Source organism: Malurus melanocephalus, unplaced genomic scaffold, assembly GCF_030028575.1.
Source record: "Malurus melanocephalus ecotype Western Australia unplaced genomic scaffold, MMel_1.1 scaffold_353, whole genome shotgun sequence".
Taxonomy (NCBI): Eukaryota; Metazoa; Chordata; class Aves; order Passeriformes; family Maluridae; genus Malurus; species Malurus melanocephalus.
The window spans coordinates 165,839-188,034 of record NW_026623585.1 but is presented as its reverse complement, the minus strand read 5'-3'; the positions used below and the strand labels follow the sequence as shown (position 1 = coordinate 188,034).

At 40.7% G+C, this 22,196-nt stretch overlaps 1 protein-coding gene across 4 annotated transcripts; it reads left to right on the top strand.

Annotated features, from left to right (window-relative positions):
• The first annotated feature begins 2,332 nt into the window (after nucleotides 1-2,332).
• Nucleotides 2,333-19,875, top strand: ARFGAP1 (ADP ribosylation factor GTPase activating protein 1). Of its 4 annotated transcripts, none has more exons than XM_057378306.1 (14): nucleotides 2,333-2,430; nucleotides 2,658-2,795; nucleotides 5,463-5,526; nucleotides 6,373-6,482; nucleotides 7,452-7,623; nucleotides 8,884-8,984; nucleotides 9,662-9,748; nucleotides 10,256-10,352; nucleotides 11,716-11,772; nucleotides 11,866-11,898; nucleotides 15,025-15,081; nucleotides 16,431-16,490; nucleotides 17,634-17,710; nucleotides 18,167-19,875. In XM_057378306.1, exons 3-14 carry the CDS (start codon nucleotides 5,467-5,469, stop codon nucleotides 18,492-18,494), a joined length of 1,239 nt encoding a protein of 412 aa, XP_057234289.1. In that variant the 5' UTR covers nucleotides 2,333-2,430; nucleotides 2,658-2,795; nucleotides 5,463-5,466; the 3' UTR covers nucleotides 18,495-19,875. The 4 variants fall into 4 exon arrangements, with proteins under 4 accessions (XP_057234289.1, XP_057234291.1, XP_057234292.1 ...); XM_057378307.1 differs by lacking the exon at nucleotides 2,333-2,430 and adding an exon at nucleotides 2,501-2,569; XM_057378308.1 differs by lacking the exon at nucleotides 15,025-15,081.
• Nucleotides 19,876-22,196: the final 2,321 nt, after the last annotated feature.

Here is a 22,196-nt window from a genome sequence, read left to right as displayed (position 1 = left end):
TAAGAAGCTTCAAAGCCATCATACAAAATCATTAACWTACAAGCAAAATTGCACACTAGGTAGTTTAGCTTAGTAAGCTTCCATTTGCTTTTAGTCTTCTTCACTGCAATTAYGGTGAACATATTCATGAAATCTCTGCAGAATTTGGCTCTAGTTGTTTTCTGCGCTCTCAAATCAGACTGACCTTTACATGTTTGCGTATTGTCCTTTTGAAGCCAAGCAAAATTATTTCTATCTGGAAAATCTCAACATGGAAAACAGCTCAAGGATACCGTGCCTGCCTTGTATTATTTTATGCTGTGATTTGTTCCTTATCATCACATTTCACATGTTCTTGACATTGGGCATAACAATTATAACAATGGCGATTGTGCTAAAAATATTTGTCATTTTGTTTTAAGCTAGAAACAGTTCAAAAGCAGATAAAGCGAACAAGTAGGGAAGGCAATGCAGCGTGCCTTTGCAAATGTTTCTTCTTGGCTTTATCTGTGATCTCAGAATAGATATTTGCCACACATTGCAGAGATGGGGAGAGAGTTATGCACCCATCCCAAATTCCAGGAACAGCGCAAACTGGATTTGCCAGGGAATGGCAYGCATTTATGTGCTGGCTGAGAAAGACAAATGTTTGTGGCATCCCTTCATTCCTCCTGCACACCAGGCAGCTCCATCCTGCAGTCTCACATAGGTAAAGTCTTGGCTGCTCACTGAGTATCTGGGGTTGAGGATGACTCCTGGCTCTGTGAGCACACACATTCACCCAGAACCGCTGCAGAGCCAACGCCAACACCGATCACTGGATTGTCTACCAATTATATGGAAAAGCAAAGATTAATATTCTCATTAGGCCCTGTAACACAGCATTTGTGTAATGGGAACCTCATTGCCTGTTGGTYCACGTTTACCAGAAAATGACGGTGCTTATGAGAAGATATTACTTTCTTCTTAACTGGAAAAGCAAATTATTTAAGGYGAGTTTGCTTTATATTTCATACCCCTTCCTCTGCCGGCCTTACACACGCACACTTAAGGGCCCATTATCTTCTCATTGATGTGAGGGCATTATGTGTGTAGCCACCATTAATGGTAATGAAAATGGCTCCCGTTAATCTCCCGTGCACTGATAGTCAGATAATAGCCTACTTATTAAGTACGGAGGCCAGACTCGGAGTTGCACTGAAATGAGCAGCGTATTGTCTCTGTGGGATTCAGACGTAAACACTAAATCATTGCTCTGTGCCTACAGCTGATGATTAAAAAGAAGTTAGGGATAGCACAAATGTGCTCGCCTGGCCTGTGCTTCCAAGCACCACGAAGCAACTCCTGGTGCTCTTTCCATCTGATCTACCCTCACTTTTGGGAGGATCTTGGGAGAAAATGTCCTCAGTTGGAGGGCACACACAAGGATCATCGAGTCCAACTCCTGGCTCTGCAMAGGACATCCCAACAATCCCATTGTCCAAATGCTCCTTCAGTTCTYTCACCCTTGGTTCCATGACCATTCCTTGGGGAACCTGTTCAGTGCCCAACCACCCTTGGGGTGAAGAAACCTTTTCCTAATATCCAAACCAAACTCCCTCTAACACATTATCAGCCATTCCTTTGTGTTTTATCACCGGTCACCAATGAGCAGAGATGGGAATCGCTTCTCCACTTCCCCTCAGGAGGAAGCTGCAGACCCTAATGTCTTCCCTCTTCTTCTTCAGGCTGAACAAGCCAAGGACCCTCAGCTGCTCCTCTAATTTATTCCCCAGACCCTTCCTCATCCTTGTGGCCTCCTTTGGATGTTCCGTTTTATCTTTAGATCCCCCTTAGACTGGGGGCAGCAATCCTAGAGTGACCACAGCAGCACAGGCAGAGCTGGACGTGAAGCCTCTAGTACCAGGAGAGGGCTGGGGGGAACAACCACCCCTTCAATTTGCTATTCCCAGCCTGGGAGCAACATACGGCCTCAGCTGCAAATCTCCTTCTGCTTATATAAATAAGTGACYGAGGGAAAACCCTGTAATTCGAAATCATTCACCTCCATGGGCAGCCTCCCCTCAGGGATAGCTCCCGGTGTTTTTTTCGGCCTGGACCCCGAAGGGGGTTGAGCGCCCGAGGTTCGCTTTAAAGCTTAATTCCAGCTTTGCTCGGTTCAAACAAATCCCTTAAACTTCTCCCTGGCACACGGGGAATTGGGAATTTGGGTATTTTCGGCGCTCCTCGGCCGCCCCGCACCTCAGCGGGTTAAGGCGCGCGCCCACAATGCCTCGCGCGCTGCAACGTCGGCGGCGCCGGGCGGGACCGGGCTGGGGCTGCATCGGGACCGGGGCTGCATCGGGACCGGGGCTGCATCGGGACCGGGGCTGCATCGGGACCCACACAGACACAGATACACACACCGCACCGGCACCGGCAGCAGGGCCGGCCGTGCCGCTCAGGGCCGCGGTGCGTTCCCGGGGCTCCCCGGGCCGGGGTTCACCGTGCCGCTCAGGGCCGCCCAGCCCAGCCCAGCCCAGCGCTGAGGTGGCGGCGCTCGGGCCCGGCCCCCGCGCTGTCACACAGGACGGTCCCGAGGGCGGGCGAGGTGCGGGTGCCAGGCTGGCGTGGCGTGGCGGGAGGCAGGCATCTCCTCTCCGCTATTTCAGCTGTTTCTGCGTTGTTTTCTTGCCTAGAAAGCAGAGGCCGGAGGGCTCGKCGGAACCCGGCCATGTTCTGAGGGAGGCTGCAGGACGCCGCTGSGATCCGGGTACCGCAGGTGTGCCTGAAGGAATCGCCCTTCTCTCTGCCCTGCGAGGCGCTGGSTGAGGCGGGTGAGTGTGAAACTGCAATGCTTTAAAAGTGTGCAGCGGCTTTTAATGTATTTGTGGACGTGAGCCGTGCCAGCTCCATCGAGGTGGGCACAGTGTGTGATTCAAAGGGTTTCTTCAGCCTCTGTGGCCTTTCTGCTCTGGTGGGACTCACAGGAAACCTTCAGGGCCGTGAAGTCAYCAGGCCACGTCACCCACTGACTCTTCGTGTACTGAATTGCAAAGCTCTTTGCAGKTTGTCTCTGAATTTGCTGCTGCATCAGAGGAGCAAAGTCCTATTGTGGATTACTTCTGCTTCTAGCCCACTTCTGCCTTTTTGCTTGTGTTTAGCAAACTAAAGATTTCCTAACCTGAAAATCTGAACCCATGTGTGTCTAGTTTTTGCTCTGGAAACAGATTGTTTGGGAAATAAGAGTGTGAGATTGGCCTTTGTGAAGCTGCCTATTTCCACTTTAGATCCCTTAGTCAAAAATATTTGTATTTTCAATGGRAAGTTACTACATGTTTCAATTGAAATTTACTAAACATCTCAGTGTAAACTTACTAAACATTTTCTTAACTGCTTGTGTCTTTTTACATCAAATTGAAACAATGTATATTTCTTTACCGTGGCTGCACAGCTTCTTTCTTCAGTATTTAGTCACGAAAATTAAACAGCACAGTGGTTGTATGTCCAGTCAGCCACCAGCTRCCAGGGATCAGCTTTTTGGTGGTAATCAATGATAATTTGACCCCTTAAAACTTTGTGGGAAAATCATTGAAGATAAACTAGGCACCTCTAAAGGAATTACCTGTTAGCTTAGAATATGACATTTTAACCTTGTACTCTATTTCCAAGTGCTTTGTTGAAGGAGATAATATGAAAAGGTGGTGGCTTTAGTTTTTCTCCTTTTCTTGAATGATATGGTGTGGGTGAAGCTGCCTTCCCACCAGTCAGACGTGGTAATTTGGGCAGGGTACCTGGTGCTTGTGAAATGAGAACGTGTTCAGACTGCAGTTGGCCAAAGTGTTTCAGATTCTATTTAGAAAAGAAGCTGTGGCAGAACCAAAAGCARTTGCTTCCTCTGTCACCTTAGAGCTGGAGATCTGAAACTTGTGTGTAAACACTGAAAGGGGATGGATGTTGGCTGTTGGAGGATGGATGTGTTTTTGTGCTTTACAGACAATTCTTGGCATGTGCAGAATTGGAGTGGGAAGAGGCTTTCCTGTTCAGCTCCAGCAGTGCATGTTTGCCATTGAGGCTGGAAGGCCTGACTGCCTTTTTTTGGCTATTTTGAATGAAAACCTATGAAAAAGAAGGAAAAATGGTTCAGGAAGGGTAGTGGTGAGAGGATTGAGCATCCAGCCAAAGAGAGGAGCCTTGAAAGTTGTGAGTAATGTACAGGAAGATGCTGGGAAATTCATTCYTGAGGAAGAGACGTTGGCATTCAAAGAAGTGACAGTAATGGCAAAGAGGAGGGCCCAGAGGGTGCACTGTTGTCTGTCTGGCTATTCCTGCTGAGTTATTTACTTAATTTCTGTACTRCAGAGGAAGAATTCTCCCTATATCCTAGGGACAAATAATGGWATTGAAGACAAGGACTTTGAGTCACGTAAATGTGTTTATGGTTGTTGTTTAGGACATGAGCAAATGCTTGCTATGTGTAGTGCTATCTTTGTCCCTCCTCACATGCACATGAGTAAGTTATGGACGATTTAAATGATATTATTGGAATGCTGTTGGAAAAGATACRTTTCATTTTATGAGGGTTCACTTGCCACACTTTCATTTTCCTGTTCTGAAAGTAAAAAAAAAATTATTTGATTATTGCTAAAAATAACTGTGTTCAGTTTTATTTTGATGCAGGATGATKGGACGATTTTACTCACCACTACATGCAGTAACCTTGCACTGTAGTTCTTTTAATCATGAGTGCTTTGTGTACTTTGGGTTTTTCCAGGCTGTGTACTATGTGAATCTCATTTTTTGTTTTAATGTAAATTTTGTCCGTAGCTTGACACTGCTCCCTGCTGTTTTCTGTGTCATAGAAATTAGAGTGAGATGATGTGGTCTGCCAGTGAGACATGCCTGTTGAGCTAGCATTTTATTTTGTGTAAAAGGTCCTATAATTGCTTTAATTTCTTAGAATTCAGTTGACAAGCAAACTCCATATGTCTGGAAAATTACAAGATGTTGTATTTTCTAGTAAGGTGCTCTTTTAGCAATGCGTTCTGCATTCTGAAGTGTAAGAGTTTCTGCTATTTTTGCATAGGTGTGATGAGTTGTGTTCATGTGATCCCTTGAAATCGTGGATGTTATGAAGTGCTTTYGGGAAGAGTAGTGGATGGATATGAGAGCAGCATCCCAGTAGAGTCTGTTTTGATACTGTTTGTGACATAGAAGAATTCCCATTTTCATCACCCTCCCCCCCTTTCAGCTGGCTGAATTACACCTTTCCAATGATAGAGTTAAGATGACTAAATCCCACCAAAAGTGCAAAGTAAATGGAAAAATAAGGTTGTGGGTTTTGTGTTGGTTTGGTTTGTCTGCTTTTCCTCTGCAGCTGGTTGTGAGTCAGTGGTTTAGATTCCAAGCTCTTTGTCACAGAGCTGTGCTTGTGAGGTACTGAGCATCCTAGCAAAATCAAAGCTGTGATCKTGATTTAGTTTTTTCTTTTTCTCCCTTTGCAGAATCATGGCAAGTCCAAGAACAAGGAAGGTCCTCAAGGAAGTCAGAGCACAAGATGAGAACAATGTGAGAAAATTATGATCTTTAGATCAATTTTGTAGAATTGAATTTTCTTTTTACCTTCTCCAGATGTACTCTGGAGTGCTGCTGCTGCTGCTTTGTGGTATGGCTCACTAATGGTAACATATAAATTTGGGTATCTCATTTATGCATTACCATATATCTCTGCATATTTGTCATAAGTCTTTCAGAAGTTCTAGTAAGGCTGGAACCCATGTTTTTTTTGTCAACAAATGGTGTCTGTGGCACAGTTTTAATTAAAATGGTCCATTTCAAGTAGCTTGATTATACCTTACCTTTAATGTGATAGTCCATTTAAAGACTCAGTTTTATTTATATCAATACATTAAATCTTGAATGGTGAGTCCAACCATAAAACTGAAATTGTTGCACTGTATGAGCAATAAAGATGTTTTTAAAGGAAAAACTGTTTAGATCTGCTGTCATTTTCTGCCAAACTGTAGTGTGACTGRATAAATGTTCCCAACTTTAAATGTTACATCTTTATTTTGCCAGGGAAGCCTCAAGAATTCATTTGGTTACTTTCTCCTTCCTCAAGACAATATGGAGATGAAATCAAAATGAGTTCTTTGCTCAGTAATTTCCATTTGCTTGTCTATATTTCCTCACTGATTTTTGGTAGTCAGTACAGTAATTTTTGTAATGCAAACAGCATAAATGCTTAAAGGAAGTTTGGGCTGTCAGGAAAGGTGTTTCCAAATACTAAAAACTCTCCCTTCTGAAATGATTTTGTGTGTAACATTTTCATGATTTGCCTTTTTGAGCTGTACTGTGAAAACTTCCCATGGACAATGATGGCAGATTGCAGAGATAATTGTTTTTCTTTCACAGRTCTGTTTTGAATGTGGTGCATTTAACCCCCAGTGGGTGAGTGTGACCTATGGAATTTGGATCTGTCTTGAGTGCTCAGGAAAACACCGAGGCTTGGGAGTTCACCTCAGGTCAGCCTTTCCAACAGACCATGGACTGAGTTGCATTACCTCAGGGTGCATTACAGCTGTGAACAGCATATTTTGGTTTGGAATGTATGGACTGTCTCAAATCCAGCATTTCACTGTCAGTTTTGCTTCATACTCCTCTCCAAAGTGGGCTTTGCTCTCTGTGCCTTGTCTGTAACTAATTGGGTATAAAGCTAATGTACAAAACAGCTTTATTCTGTTAGGAGATTTCTTTTTTCTTATATATAAATGGTGGGTTTTTTGTATCATATATAAATGGTTGTTTTCCACRAAAAATGCTCAGCTGAGATGGGAGTCTATGGAATAAGAACTGTTATGGGTTCTGGAGACTCACGGTGTGTCTGTAATAGTGGCAGAGCAGGGAATAGTTACTCAAATGGGGAAAGGAGAGAAAGCCCAGGAAGGAAATCAAGGAAGCCATTCAGATGTACATTTTTTGCTTCTCAAGGGGTGATTTGAAACTCGTTAGTGAGTTGAAATTGCATAGGAAAGGAGAGTTTGGAACTGTTGTGTAAGTGGCATGAAAGAAAAAATGAAATTTCTGAGATGAGGACATAGAGTCATAGAATTGCTAAGGTTGGATTCCAACCATCAACATCTGTGATAATAGAAAAAGAAAATTGCAGAGTGAACTATGGGAAAAGTTTCTGTTACACAGTGGGTTTGATTAATTTCTGGACTTGAGGGAAGYTGCTTTTTCTGTCAGTTGCCTTCTGTTGACTGTCTCCTTTAAATGCCAATAAATGACATGATTTTGGCTTATTTCAGTGAGRATCTGCCCACCTTCTTATGATGATCTGTCTTTCTGTACTTGGAGAGTGTTCTCTAASATGTTTATACTCTCAACTTTTGAGATAGGTTGTAATAAGCTTTTTTTTGTCACTGTTGATACAGCATGCAATTATAACAAGCTGTGATCTAAAATTTATTCTTTTCAAACCTGCTTTTCAGTTTTGTGCGTTCTGTAACCATGGACAAGTGGAAGGATATTGAGCTGGAGAAGATGAAAGCTGGAGGTAACAGCAAATTCCGAGAGTTCTTGGAGTCTCAAGATGATTATGATCCATGCTGGACAATGCARGAGAAGTACAACAGCAAAGCTGCAGCTCTGTTTAGAGACCAGGTGAGCTCAGTGTGATCTGGAGATACCAAAGTGCTTTGTAAGCACTTGGTTTTGAAAGTCGGGAATGTGGCAACTCTTTTGACCCTATGCAGTGGTTCCTGAAAGGGTAAAGTGAGAGAGTGAAAKCCAGGAAGAGTTAATGTGAACCTGAATGAGTTTATGGCTCAAATATTCGGCAGAAGAGAAAAGGAATGTTGCTCTGCCAGCAAGATAAGGTGGGGTTGGGGAAGCGTGTCTTGGGCAGTATGTAGCTTTTCTGGATTCATTTCCTTATTTTGGGTAACGCTAAACTCGCATTTGAGACAGYTTTGCACTTGCATCTCTGATGAGGAAGGGCAGTTGAAACCACAAGACCCCCCCCAACCCCTTTCTGAAAAGTTTGGGAATAACAAAACATATGTGTGGGAGTCTGTAAATAGTGCAGCTGAGAGGGGCTGCCTGTGCTCCTGCCATCCAGAGGAACTGGACCAGAGACAGTGCTGGAACCCTTGTGGTTATCTGGAAGCTTTTCTCGAYCTCTATTTTCCTATCTTATTCCTTTCTTCCTCTCCTTACAAGTTTAATTTGCAGCTGATGTTTAGGAATGTTTAATTCATTGCTGCCACAGGCTGTTCAACCTATCAGAAGGTTTGAATAATTTCTACCAGAAATAAAAGGTTTTAATTCATTGTTTGATAGTAGTTTGCCTTAATTTAGGCCAAGGGTATCCCAAGGGTCTGTTACCTCAGAGTGGGCAATCCAGGACTACCTTTTTGGTGGTCTTAAAATGCTCACTTCTCAGCTCTTGTAAGAGTTTTCTATTGAAATTTTCATTTTTGCGTTTAGCTGAGGTAATTTAAATTTTCAGTGCTGCAGTTCCTTGCAGCTGTTTATTCAGTGTCACTACTTCAGCTGTACAATTTTATCCAAAGTGATTTTTAATAAATCTTTAGTGTATGTAGTAACACACAATGATGTAGTTCTGTTTCTCTATTACTCTGTGATCAGCGCTTCCATCTCTTCATTAATGCAGTCTTTCCTCTTCAAACCAAACCTGCCTCTTTGAAGATGTTGTCTAAAATCAGTTGCCTGAAATAAAACCAGAGCTCAATTCAACATCACAGCCTGGAAGTCAGAAAAATTTTTTTTGTGAAAACATATTAATTGATCCATGCAGTTGTCAGCAGATTRGGAAAATTACTTGTCCTCATGTTGCAGAGCCAGTGTATAGCTTGTATGAAATCTCTGACTGAGTGCTCATGACTATTCTGCCTCTTCCAGGTAGCTACAGTCGCTGAAGGCAAGGAGTGGTCCATTGAAACTTCTCCTGCCAGGAACTGGACCCCACCTCAACCTAAAATGTCTCTGTCTTCTGCTCACCGGTACGTACCCTGGTTAACTAATGTTGGTACAGGTACAGATAAAACATCATCAAATACAGATCAAACATCAAAATCTGATGGTTTAATGTCTGCTGKGATTGCTGTGTTGGTGGTGGTGTCTGAACAAGCTGAAGTAATGGAGTGTGAGGTAATAGGAATTTGTTTTTGTAGTAATTCCCACCCACATCACCTGAACCTTAAACCATGGCAGAGGCAAGTGAGGAGGAGCAGAGGACAAGCCATACTTGTGTTATCCTGACTTGTAATGCACCTGAAATTAGACATTGTGACAGTCACAGTAGTGTGTGACATCCTCACCTTAACTGTGGTGCTGTGCCAGTTTGGGATTGGATGCCAGGGAAGAAGAAACAGCCTTTTCCCTTCTGCTGCTAATTACCATGGGAGCATCAAATCTGTGGCACAGCCATCCTGTTGTTCTGCTTTTGCATGTAGTATTTGTTACTCYGTGCACTAAAGAACCAAATTAACTGCAAAAGCAGTTGTAAATCAGGAACAAGAGCTTCATGCCTTTTAGTGGTTGCATTAGAGTTCCCTACTTGATAGATGAAATAAATAATCAATTTTTAACCTGTATTATGGTGATATACATCAAGCTACCATGCTGAGCTAGTGGGTTTTGCTTTACGTGGCTTTGATTCTTGAATGTTTTATTTCAGTTCTGCTGGACAATCTCAGACTGCAACTGCCTCTTCTGACAAGGCTTTTGAAGACTGGTTAAATGATGATGTCAGCTCCTACCAAGGGTAATGCAATATTTACTGACTTTCTGAGTGCCTCTGTCTGTAGCATAACAAACATGTTTGAAGCATTGAAGAAAAAGCTTGTAACTACAAATGTTATTGTGGTGGGTTCCAAACTRGAGGATTCTGATTGTATATTGTATCTTACAGTGATTTGAGTTAAACAGAGGCATTTATAAAGCTTCTTTCATTCCTTTTCTCATTTTCATGTATCACTTYATTAGGATTTACTCAGCTTTGTGATGTCAGTGATCTGTTAAACCYGGAGAATCATTAAGACCACATTAGCTTGCACAGAGGAAATTGTATTGTGCAAGGATTCCTCAGTGGATCCTTGGTGTTATATCTTTATGAAGTGAGTAGTTTTGTATTTTGGGTGCTGGGTGCTACAGGACTTTCTTTTCCAGGTGCAAAAACAATTGTCATTCTTTCATGCTTTTCAGTTCTTATTTAAGGCTTTTAATGACTGCATGCTGATACAGGTACTGTTTGTTCTTTTTCCTGTGGCAGTGGCCAAGAGAATCGCTATGTGGGGTTTGGGAACACAGTAAACCCTCCAAAAAAAGAGGATGACTTCCTGAATAAYGCCATGTCCTCATTGTACTCGGTAAGAATTTGCTTGGAGGTTTCTGAATTACTATTTCCTTCTGGTTTAGCCCCTGTTACAGGWGAATATAAATGGTGAAGAGAAACTAAAGAGTCCAGGTAGGTATGGAGAGATGCAGAGTATTGGTTGTATTCTTAAAGAGTAAAGAAGATATTGGCGGACTTGAAATGGCAAATGGAGAAACCTGAGCAAAACTTTAGGAGTTATATCTGGTATCAGTTCATAGAAATAAGTGAGGATATAGCAGTGGATTAAGAAATAATAATCAGCAGGGCTGAAGGACAACAATGTAATTACCTGTAGGAAATAGCTCTAAATCTATTAACTGCATTAAGATGTTCAGAGGAAAACAACTGAAATGTGTGTGTTTGTGGGTGCCGTAAGCCCTGAGCAGTGATGAAAACATTTGAAATACTTGTGACAGGGTGTGAAGAGATAACAGCATATGGCTGAACAGTTGTCATGATTCAAGTAGAGATAGTGAAGGATGCATTGTTGAAATAAGATGGGAATAAAGTCAGAGGCAGTCAGGGCCATACTTATGCTCTGATAGGCTGTAAAGTCACARTGCTGAACAATATTTGGGATTTGGAGTCACTTGGAAATAGAAATACAGTAAGGTTTCCTACCAAGGTTAGTGGCCAGTAGCCTTCTGTAGAGCCTCACTGGTTTAAACCTCACAAGAGGTTCCACTGTTGATTTAAAAATAAATATTGTCACTAGAACTTAACAGAGAAAGGTAATGACTGAGCCTTTGAACAGGTTGATGTTGATATTCCAAGTGATCCCACAGGATACTTGGTATAGGTCAGCCGAGTATTTTCTAGATAACTCACAGCTTTTAGGACAGAGAGTTCAGACTAGAAAGCACATCTGYAATGTGTGTATAAGGAGAGGGGACATAGTTGATGTTCCTGTGAGCCGTTTTTTGAATCCAGGATCTCAGAGAATGTGCTGGCTGAAATGCCCTCGTGTGAGCACAGACACACATTGCAGTGTGCTCTGAACTCCTGTATTTCTGGGAGTAAGGCTGAGTTCCTTGCATGGGTGTTCATTCTGGTGAGGAAAACAATTTACCTTCCACTGCATGGGATTGCTTTTTCCCACACAGGTAGCCATTTTTAGTAAAGCAACRTCTGAAAATCTCAGGCTTGTTCAAATTGACACAAATACTGGAAGTTCATCACTATATTTGAGTTAAGTGAAAGGCTCTTATTTTTTCTCTCAGTAGCAGGTAGTCCTTGCAACTGCAGGACAAGCTGTGTTGAAGAACTTTGACTCACTTTAATCTGTTTTAATAAAAACTTGGTAATTTGCTTTTATTCTTCACATGTAACTTAGGACTTTCTTACTTYCTTTAAAGGGATGGAGCAGTTTTACAACTGGAGCAAGCAAAATTGCCTCAGCTGCTAAAGAGGGTGTAAGTAAATAGAGCGCRTTTTAGTAAATGTTTGTAAACTCTGAGATTCTGATAGTGTTTTAAAAACCTGAATGTATTTGCTTCTTTTCACAGGCTACCAGATTTGGATCTCAAGCAAGTCAAAAGGTGATTATAGATTTAGCTCTTACTCAGTGTAATTGTCTTTAAATGCCATATGTTTGCCTGCACCAATTGACTGAGATTTGATCATCAACAGACCAGTGTGTTTTTCTCTCATAATGCACAGTAGTGTTTAGTTCTAGCTTTTAATTCCACGAGAATTGCAGTCAACTGCAGTGATGAAATTAAGCAAGAGATAAACAAGGATACTCTGCTGTTTGTACCTGCTGGATGTATTGGAGAGGCTGTAGAGCTTGCAAACTTAACATACCCTTATCTTCCTTCTGTRAATCTTAAATATGGWCTATCATGGAGTAGTTTTCTTGGTGATATAATACAATGCAAGCCATGTTCCCCCTGCTAAAGCCTAATGAGATGTTATAAACATGAACTGCTTAATATTAATAAATCAACTTGCTTCAGTATATTTTAAAAGGTAGCAATAACAAAAGCATTTCATTTATCAAACTGAATCAGACCTGAGCTGCACAGAGCTCTGACATAACAAAGATGTGTTTGCAAGGAAAAGTTTTCAATTAAAATGTAAAAATGTATAAAAAAATCAGATTCATAATTTGCCATGTTCTGAATGAGACAAGCCTTACATATATTTATAGATGGTACAGGAGTTTTAATTGAACAGTAACTGTTGTGTATGTGCAGYATTAGTCTGGTTTTCTTTCTGATAGGCAGAGAAATGTGTTGCTGAAAACAAATGTGCAGCTACAGGTGTTGGTGTTCAGACAGGTCTATGCACTGGGATATTAATCCTTCAAATTGCCTTCAAACTTTGGCATGTTTGCAACAAAAATGTCTTGTTGAAACATGCCAACTTCCTATTTCAAAGCTTTGAAGTAGTTACTGCTTGGCTTAAGAAAAACTTAGTTTTCTACAGGTCTTCCTCTTCGTTTCTTTGGGCAGTTTCCCATTTAGAAGCTGTTCTTTAGCATTATTAAAAATATAAATATAATATTAAGTTTAAAAGCTCATCACATCTRCTGACAAGGACCATGCCAACATGGTGCTCTAGAGTTTAAGCTGTATTAGTGAAGGTTAAATTTTTTTCCTGAWACTTCTGACCCTTTGCAGAACAGATTTAACATTTTTTGATGCGCTACATTGGTTAAAAGTATATTTGATGCCTAGTGGCCAAACACATTTCATTGTTTGTCTTRTCAGTAGATGTTAAAAGTTGGAAARGGTTCATGCTACTTAACTTGCCTGAAAAAATGCTGCCAATTTTTTGCCTAAAGCTGCTTCTACCTTCCTTGCTCTTTTCTCTTTTGCTCTCTGGGTAAAGTTTTGGGGCTACAAGCAGCAGCCAGAGCCGGTAACACCCTCACATCTGTTCTTGTGCATGGACTCCTTGTCTGTTSGTGCTGAATTATGTGCATTTGCTCCTGAGCTGTCTTTTCTTTTTCTGCCTTACGTCAAACCTGTTAAAATAATGTTGTGTGTTTTGTATGGTAACGTTTTTCCAAACCTACTTAAAATTCATTCAGTTGGATAGAGATCCCCAACCTCTGCACTGTCCAAAAATTGACTGTGCTGCTGTCTGCACTCTGATGATTTCAGGATTTCTGTTTGCATGTCTGCCCCAGGAATGTGCCAAGAGCTGGGTGTTGTTGGAAGGCAGACACGTGAATGAAGTGTTTGTAGTGATGGTTAGAGTGCTGTCCTAAGTTCAACAATAGGAAAGATGAAGTGATTCAGATGAAAGTACAATTGTACCCAAATCTTTCCATTCCACGTGTAGAAACYTCTGTGGTTGAGTAAGAGGGATCATATAAGAATTGTTCATAATTCTAGCAGTGACTCCACTTAGGACAGCTGAACTGTTAGTCTGAGTGTATTAAACTTTTTGTTACAAAACATAAGGAGTTTGATTGGTTCAGTAGACTCCAAAGGGTTTTTCAAAGGTTTAAACACTCCTTTCTTGTTTTTCTTAAACACTTTATAGCCTCAYTTCCAAGGGGAACAAGCCCTTTGTGATTTGCATTCATGTTTCTTGCTAAGTGGAAGTGAGGTTACATTTGGCCTTTTCCTCTCAAAGAAGTTTTAACCTATAAGGAGTAGAAGTATTAGAAATAATGGCTGGGGAAAGGGGAGATCCTGGGAATGCTGTGGCTAAGGGCAAAGCTTCTTAGACATCTGAGAATCTGGAGGAAAGATATTGAAGGTGCTCCGTTCCCAGGAAGAGCATGAGTGCTCACACCCTGATCAGTGTTAACAAACCTGTAGGAAATGAAACTGGATTGTCTCTGCTGGTGTTYAAGAATAATTGCCTGGCACACATATTGTCCCTTTTGGATTAACCAGGGTAATTCAGAAGGCAGTCAGTATGATGTGGCAAATCTGAAGGAAGTTTAAATCTGTCAAAAGCTTATTATGGTAGTAGGGCAAGGAGTGATTTCAAACTCTTCTAAACCTGCTGTCCTTGTCAGCATTGTCTTAGGAAAGTAATTTTGTGACGTAGACTGTGGGCTTACATTTTTGTAAACTGCCTCTGAGGTACAATATCCTTGTGCATCTTGTTCTGGATTGCAACAGATTTCTGAAGTTCATTGTTTTTTCTCCCTGCAAACCTGGATCTTAAAAAAAGATAACCAAAATCTTCTGTCACAGCTTTGGCTCTTGTGTATTGCTTAGAAACACTTGAGCTCTTATTAATAGGTGACRGTTGAAACACTACAAGACAGAGGAATTGAGGGAAAATCAGCCCAAAGRATGTAATTCTACAAGTAATTTAATTAGTATGGAAAAACAAGGGGGAATGAGGTCAGTTCTTCCAGATATTCAGCTGCAGGCAGTAGCAAGGGGCCCATCCTTGAAGCCGTTGCTGGTTGAACCATTGCTTCTGCTTCCTGTGCAAGGTCAGACTTTGCTTGGGCTCTGGGCATCTGTTGCCATGTGCATCTGATTTTAATTTATTGTCTTTTAATGTCTCCTGCARCACTTTGCTGTGTGTGCTTTTCAGCTCATTCTGCTTGTATGAATCAAAGTTAAAGGCTTCATGCATTTTTTGAGATACTGCTGAGAAATGAGCCTGCAGAAGTTGTTGGATGCGGGGTTTTATTGGTTTTTTTTAAGAGAAAATATAACTGACTTTGTTTTTGTTTTGCTTTTAAATAGGCRTCAGAGTTAGGTCAGACATTAAATGAAAATGTTCTCAAACCTGCACAGGAAAAGGTAACTTTGGAACTAGTAAATGACTTGCAGAAAATTAATACAATCATTTCAGGGAGTGGTTGATTCCTCCTGCCACAGCTGCCCAGGTTCTCCGGGGATCTTTCTGTGAAGGAGAAACATTAAACAACTCAAAGCCAGGCTATTATCAGTGAAATGTTAATAAGGGTAAAATCCCTCCACCAACCTTTCTCATGTCCACCTGAGTCTGTTACATTCTTCCTTGTTAGATGCCATTTTATAGATATCAAACTTTCAATAATGGAAGATGGAACAAGGGGAATATGCACCCTAAATAGATAGAAAATCAGTTACTGAAATATATATATATATATACATATATATATATATATATATATATATATATATATATATATATATATATATTAGTAGTTGTATCTTGGAGTGTTAAGTTCCTGGTGTTTTACCCATGTACTTGCCAGCTTTGTTTTAATTCAGTCAAACATCTTTGAGCTGTTTGAAAAGAATGGTTTAATCATATTGTGAAATAATTCCTCTTTCATTACCTTTATTAATTCACCATTTGCCACATGGCATTTCAAACCACAGGAGAAGACTCTAATTGGTTTCCTATTCCCTAGAATTATCCACAGCTTATTTCAGAGGGCTTAGATGCATTATTTTCAGCATTATTTTTAGGGTGCATTTCCTTSAGCTGATTTTTATTTTGTAGGACAATTTAATGAGGAATTATGCATTCTGTGCTAAAAAAAGAGAGAGATCCATTTCCCGTAGRATGTTGTGCTGTTAGTTCTAAATAAGTGTTACTTTCTGAAATAAGTATTTTCTATATGGTTATACAAAGTCACTTGCTTTGGAACAACTGCCATTTATTAAGTGGTGAAAGGTACCAGTTGTGTTGTGTTACACCAAAATTCAAAGCCCTTTTAATAGTTAAATAAGCATCTATAAAAGAAAGAGAATAAAAGGSATCTGCCAAGTTTCTAAATACAATCTTTATATGTAGCAGAATATATTTATAAAGCTTAATCATTGCAGGTATTTTTTTTGTACTGGTGTTTTTGTGCTCAGTAGTGTAATGATACCTGAACTGTGTGTAAGCAATACCTTCCTCAAGCTGGGTGTAAATGATACCTTCCTCAAACTGGCTGTAAAGCCACAGAAAATTCCCACAGACACCAAGGACTCCACTATAGATCAACAGACTTTACATATAATTTTCTAAACTTCATTAGTTTTGATTTGATTATATTTTCATTGTTTGGGGTTGGGTTTTTTGACATTTTAGCTGTTAAGCACAAGTGAGCTTCTCTGAAGGTTTCAGTAGCACTTTGTTTTATGACTAATTACCAATGCTTTGGTCCACATAGGTGAAAGAGGGGAAAATACTTGAGGAGGTAACCATGGGGGTATCGCARTTGGCCAGCAAGGTATGAGGTGGTCTGCCTGGCTTTAAGGAGGCCAGACAAGTCAAGCCAGTCTCCATATTCTTACAAAAAATGATACAAAACCCCAATTCAGCTTTGGCCTTTCCTTGTGTTGAACAGAGAAATTTGGAAAGTGGAATTCTCAGGGGACAGCACTTCTGCTGGGGTGTTAAAAGCTGTAGAGGCATGATGTTGTCCTCTTAGTAATTTGAATGAGGACATGGTGTKGTTATAAACAGCCTGTGTCCCAAACAGCAAAGGAAATGTGTGAGGGAATATGGAGACAGCTTGTGTGACACTGGTCCAGTAAAACTTACTAATACTCTGCACCTTTCTCCTTTGCCTTCCGTTGCTCTCGGTGCTCGGTGATGTGGTAAGTGCTGTCTGTGGCTGCCAAGCACAGAAACCCTGCACAAACTAACACCTGTTGTGATAACTTGCATGGTGTTTGTTACCCAGCAATGTGTGTTTTCCTAGCACTTGGAAAGTCACCACTGGAAGCTGTCTCATAGACCAGCTCAGTGTCTTAGATTTTGTACTATTTGAATAAAATAAAATAAATCATGTTACCTGTTCCGTTTAGAGCCTGGCTGCTCTCAGGTTGAATTCTGGGATTCATCCTCCCTATCTCTAACTCAGAATATTACCTTTCATGGTGTCACTTCAGAATTTGTATTTCTAATCCAATTCTAGGACTCAGCTTCTGGCCTGTTTTCCATGGGTACCGAAATRATGCTGAAACAGAGTGAAAGTAGCTTTGTAGAACAATAGAAATACAAATACAAGTTACATTAATCATAAGGTCGAAACATCAATGCTTTCATTAAGTTTAATTTTATGTAAGGACCAAATCCAGTATTTTGTCAAGGAAGTCTAGGAGAGGATTTAAAAGGTATTAGGCCAATGGGTGAAAAAGCTAAGTCTGCTCTGCTTCTCCCCTCTTCCAACAGCATAGTGCTGTCAGGTGTGTGTTCTTCCACCACGTAACTGCCCATCAAAAATATTAATGAGCTGTGAGTTMAATTTTCTGGTGAAATGTGTTTGATTTATGGGAACAGGTGGTGGAATGGTTGTGGCTTTTGCTGTTGGACTTGGGAGGTGTTTTGGTTCAGTCCAAATGAATGGAATCTTTTTTTCTTTCTCTAGGTTCAGGGAGTTGGGAGTAAGGGATGGAGAGATGTCACCACTTTCTTTTCAGGCAAACCAGATGATAATTCTGAAAGGTAATTTTTTTGTTCTTACTTTGTCTCTTTAAACACATAATTTTATCTCGTGTACATTCTCTGCAGAATACTAATGAAGTGTAATTTTTCAATATTAAGAAATTATTCTGTCTCTGCTAATAGTCGTCCTCTATGGAATAGGGAGGAATTCAGTATAACTGTTTATAACTGTTTTTAAACTGAGAACAAAGCAGTGCACACCTCTTGGTTTAAAACTTACTCTAAATGCACATTCCCTTTTCCTGAGCCTGTTAAATCTATTAACAAAATTTGTGATTTAGACAATAAGCTTATCATTTGGAGCAATATTTAGTTCTGCCTTTATGATTAGAATGGGGTTTTTTTTCAAGCAAAGGGCAGTAGAATTATAGTTTTCTTTGGGGTCATTGATTTTTATTGTTATGTTTGGCTTAAGTAACGTATTTCTACCTTCCTTTTCCCYCCACCTCCCAAAAGACCAGCTGAGGGAGACAGCTACCAGAACAGTGGAGGGGAGGGCTACCAGAACAATGCTGTAGATCAAAGCTTCTGGGAGACCTTTGGCAACTCAGATGCACCAAAAGCTCATAAATCTCCAAGCAGTGAGAGCTGGACCTATGTGGACAATTCCACAGAGAAGAAGAGCTCGGATAGCTGGGACGTGTGGGGCTCAGGAACAGTCTCCAACAAGAACAGTAACAGCGACAGTTGGGAAAACTGGGAGACCAACTGGGAGAACACAGGAGGAGAGAGCAAGACCAGAAAACCTCCTAAGGCAACAAAAAATGCGTGGGATGACTTTTAGAACTCTGTTAACCCTGGTTTGCACAGCTGGGAAAGGGAGGCTGTGCTGGCTGATGGAGGGGAGGAAGTTTTACACACACCTGGAGTATCATGGTTAACCTTTCTGATCTGTTTGTGCTTCCCATTCATTCTTCCTTCTAGCCCGGTTTAGGGAAAACAAAAGTAGCATCTGAATCTTTTCTTACATAAAGGTGGCTCTCCCTTTTTTAAGGATAGTGATGACTATATTCTCCTTGCACTATTGGAGCTGGCTACAGTGCTTTCTTAACACGAATGTTAAAGGAAAGAAATCAGTGCAAGGACACTTCCATGGCACCCTTGCATGTGTAGGTTAATAGGTGTTCATCCAGTCTTCATCTAATTTGAGATTTGGGGTRTTTAATGCAATCAAAGGACAGGGTGTGACTTGAAAAGACAGCCATTAAATGAGCAAGCTGCAGYTGGACACATCTAGTTCCAATGCCTTATGGATTGCTCTGACTACAGGAAGTCTGGCAATTCAAGATGGTCTTTAACATATTTTTTATTRGAGCTTTGTTTTTAAACATTGTGACATTATTTTTTTTTTAGTACTTTGAAACTTATTTTTTCCCTTTAGAATTCAGAAGGAATCTAGAGCTAGATAATTTTTTGTGTAAACTTACAGGTTTGACCTGAGTTCTCAAGGGATGTCCAGAATGGCTCTGCTTGCCCACCTTGCTCAATGCATTGAGTTTGCACTGTGCAGCTCTGCTACRTAGAAAAGCAAAGCTGTGGTGTTTTCCTTCCTCACCTATACCCTTTCCCCAGTTAGAGTATTTTATGTGCTCTTTTTTTTCTCTTTCTTCCTTCTACTTGTCTATTTTATCAATTCTGTTAAAAACTAAGTCTTTCTGCTGCCTATGGCCTTCTGGGCATCTGTTCGGCAATCTGACAGTGAAAAAAATAATTTTAAAGAAGATTCCAGCAAGAAAAAATGGGTGGAAAATATGAGAACATTGAGGAAAGAGCCTGGCAGCAAGCTCCTTTCAAGATGAGTAGATGTCTGGATTTAATAGTAAAATTTAATTTAAGCAGATGTTTTCCAAACGATTCTTTAGCGTGTCAAGCTGTATCTCTGTTTCTGTCATATATTTCTCCACATTTTCTTCCTGGATCTTGTTAAAGAAACACTACTTTGGAAACTTGAGGAACTCCTTGTCAGCATTAAGGACTGGAATAGGAGATTCAGTTATGTCTCAGTTTTGACCCAGCAAATGGCTTTGCATGACACAAACCRTAACTTCTGGAGAAGAATTGTGACTTTAACATCAAAGGTGTCACAGGTGTCCCATTTTATTTTGGGGGATGGGTTGTGAATGTACCCTCAGCACGAAAACAATCAGCTTGCTTGAAAACTCAAATCATGATGTTCTGTGGTCTGCTTTACCAGCATGGAAATCTTTCTGTGAACCTGTAGATCCTGTWACTTACCTAAAAGACATTTTCTTTTTAAATTTGGTTAATTTGTTCAACAACCTACTGAAGGTGTCAAAATGACCTTAAGTAACACTTCATTTCTTTTACTCCTCACAGAGGTTTTTGAGCTTTCAGTAATATCAACAGTTTAAAAAGGAAAGAAAATTATGAATTTCCTCAAAAGTAGCAGAATTTAAAGGCTTAAGTCTGAATAGAAGTAGCTCCATTTATAGCCTGTATTTCTATTAGTAGGCTCTTTCAGATGGTGAACAGAATGATTTTCCAGTCTTCTCTTGTTCTGTCCTACAAAGAGTTGGGATTTCTTTTTTTCCCCTTGCCTCTCCTGAGAGCGTGGTCTGAAGCTCGTGGTCTCTGAGCCTCTGCAGCAGCTCCAGACCCCAGTGCTCCTCCAGACTGAGCCATCCCTGAGGTGTCCTTGCTCTCACTCACCCTTTGGAAGTGCCAAAGGCACGGGAGCTCTCGGTTTACAATGCTGCTCATGGTACTATTGGCAGTGGTTCACAGCCTGACTGTAAAACGAGGAGTTTTTTCTACTTTTTCTCCAGTTCCAAGTACAACTTTTGTCATAACTTAGCTGCATGTCAAACATAACTTTGGATTTTTATGCTTACACCTCTGTTGCCTCCTTATCAACATGTCTGCTGTCCAGTCTGAAGCTGATTCAGCTTCTCCTGTACACATTTATTACCGTTTCTTTTTCATAAACCTCCTGAAATGGCTCATGGCAGGAGAATCTTTATTTCAGTCCACTCAATCAACAGTATTGTGATGCCTGTTGTGCACATTCTCCCCAGCTGTGAGCTTTGCYTGGGACAAAAGTGATTTATTTATGTATCACTTGCAGCTACAACTGGTATGASCCATTTATTTGTTCTTCTGATTTTATTTTTTGTAACTTTTGAAACTTTATGTTCTAAATCAAACAGCCAGAGCCCTGCTCAAGCAGAAGCTTTGGGTAAGGATTTTTCCTCAAGTTGAGGAGGAAGGGACAGAACAGTTGCCATCTCTCTTTCTGCAGTGTTGTAGAGAAGCAACAAAATGCTGCAACTGACAGAAAGTTACTGACAGAATGTTACTGGAAGATCCAAAAAAAACAGTATAGTGGCAGAAAATGTAACTGCAGACACAAAACCAGTGTGCCAGCTGGTCTCTGACAGGCAAATGGGCATTTTTTAGTGACTTGTCTGAGCCTGAACATGTGATCATGTCTTTGAGAGGAGAGGACRAAATGAGGGCATTTTCTTTTGCACATCCTCTGTTCAATTGAATTTTCCTTTTTTTTTAGAGTAGGTGACTGGGAAGTTTCTGAAATATGAAGAAATGCATCCCATGAAATTGTGTGTGTGGAGCGCGTGTTTATGAATCAGACTTGTTTATTTTTTCATTCCCCCTGCTCTCCCTGAATGATGCCTTTTTGGCTGCTGAGGAGCAGAGATGTTGAGTGCAGGGTCTGGAGCTGAGGCTGCCTGGCTGAGTGAGGATCCAGCCTTAGTTCTGAGTGTGTGTTTTGGGCCTTGGTGTCACCCTGTGTTCCACCTGTGCCAGGGTGACCAGGGCTCTGCTCCCCTTTCCATCCCACTCCCTGGAATCACAGTTCTGAGTCACACAAGTGAATTGCCACAATGTGCAGTAGGTGGAATTGCTGTTAAAATTTGACTTTGCAGTGGCTGGTTCAAATCCCTTGGTGATGCAAACTTTGATTTCTTTGYACAGCTTCAACTTTGGAAAATACAGAGCAGCTGGATTCCTGCAGGTAGTCTGATACAAGAAAAATGTAAAGAAATCAAACTTAAGTGCCACTTGCAAAAGCGTGAAAGTCTTGGACACTGCTCCCAAACCTAATCCTAAGAGTTAGGRATTGTTTTAAAATGTTTCATTTGTGTATTGAAACCCATTAATAATTACTACAGTTCAAGAAGTGCTTGGCCAGCTCTCCCTCATGATTGAGACCTTAAGGATAATGCTGCTGCTTTTATTTTCCAGGCCAGACTGTAACATTCCATGGGTTCATAATGTACTTGTCAGTGTAATGGTCTGTGCAATAATTTAACAAGTGTAGATAAAACCTTTGTTTAATCCAGGATACATTTAAAGATACAGTGGTCCTCTTGGAGTGTAGCAGTCTACACAGTACTGCAGTTCTTACCTTACTTTGCCTGAAATATTAAATTTCAGTGACCCAGTTAAAGGTTTGAGCAATCAGTGATTTAGACAGAAATCAAGAAACATTTCCATGGCCATTATT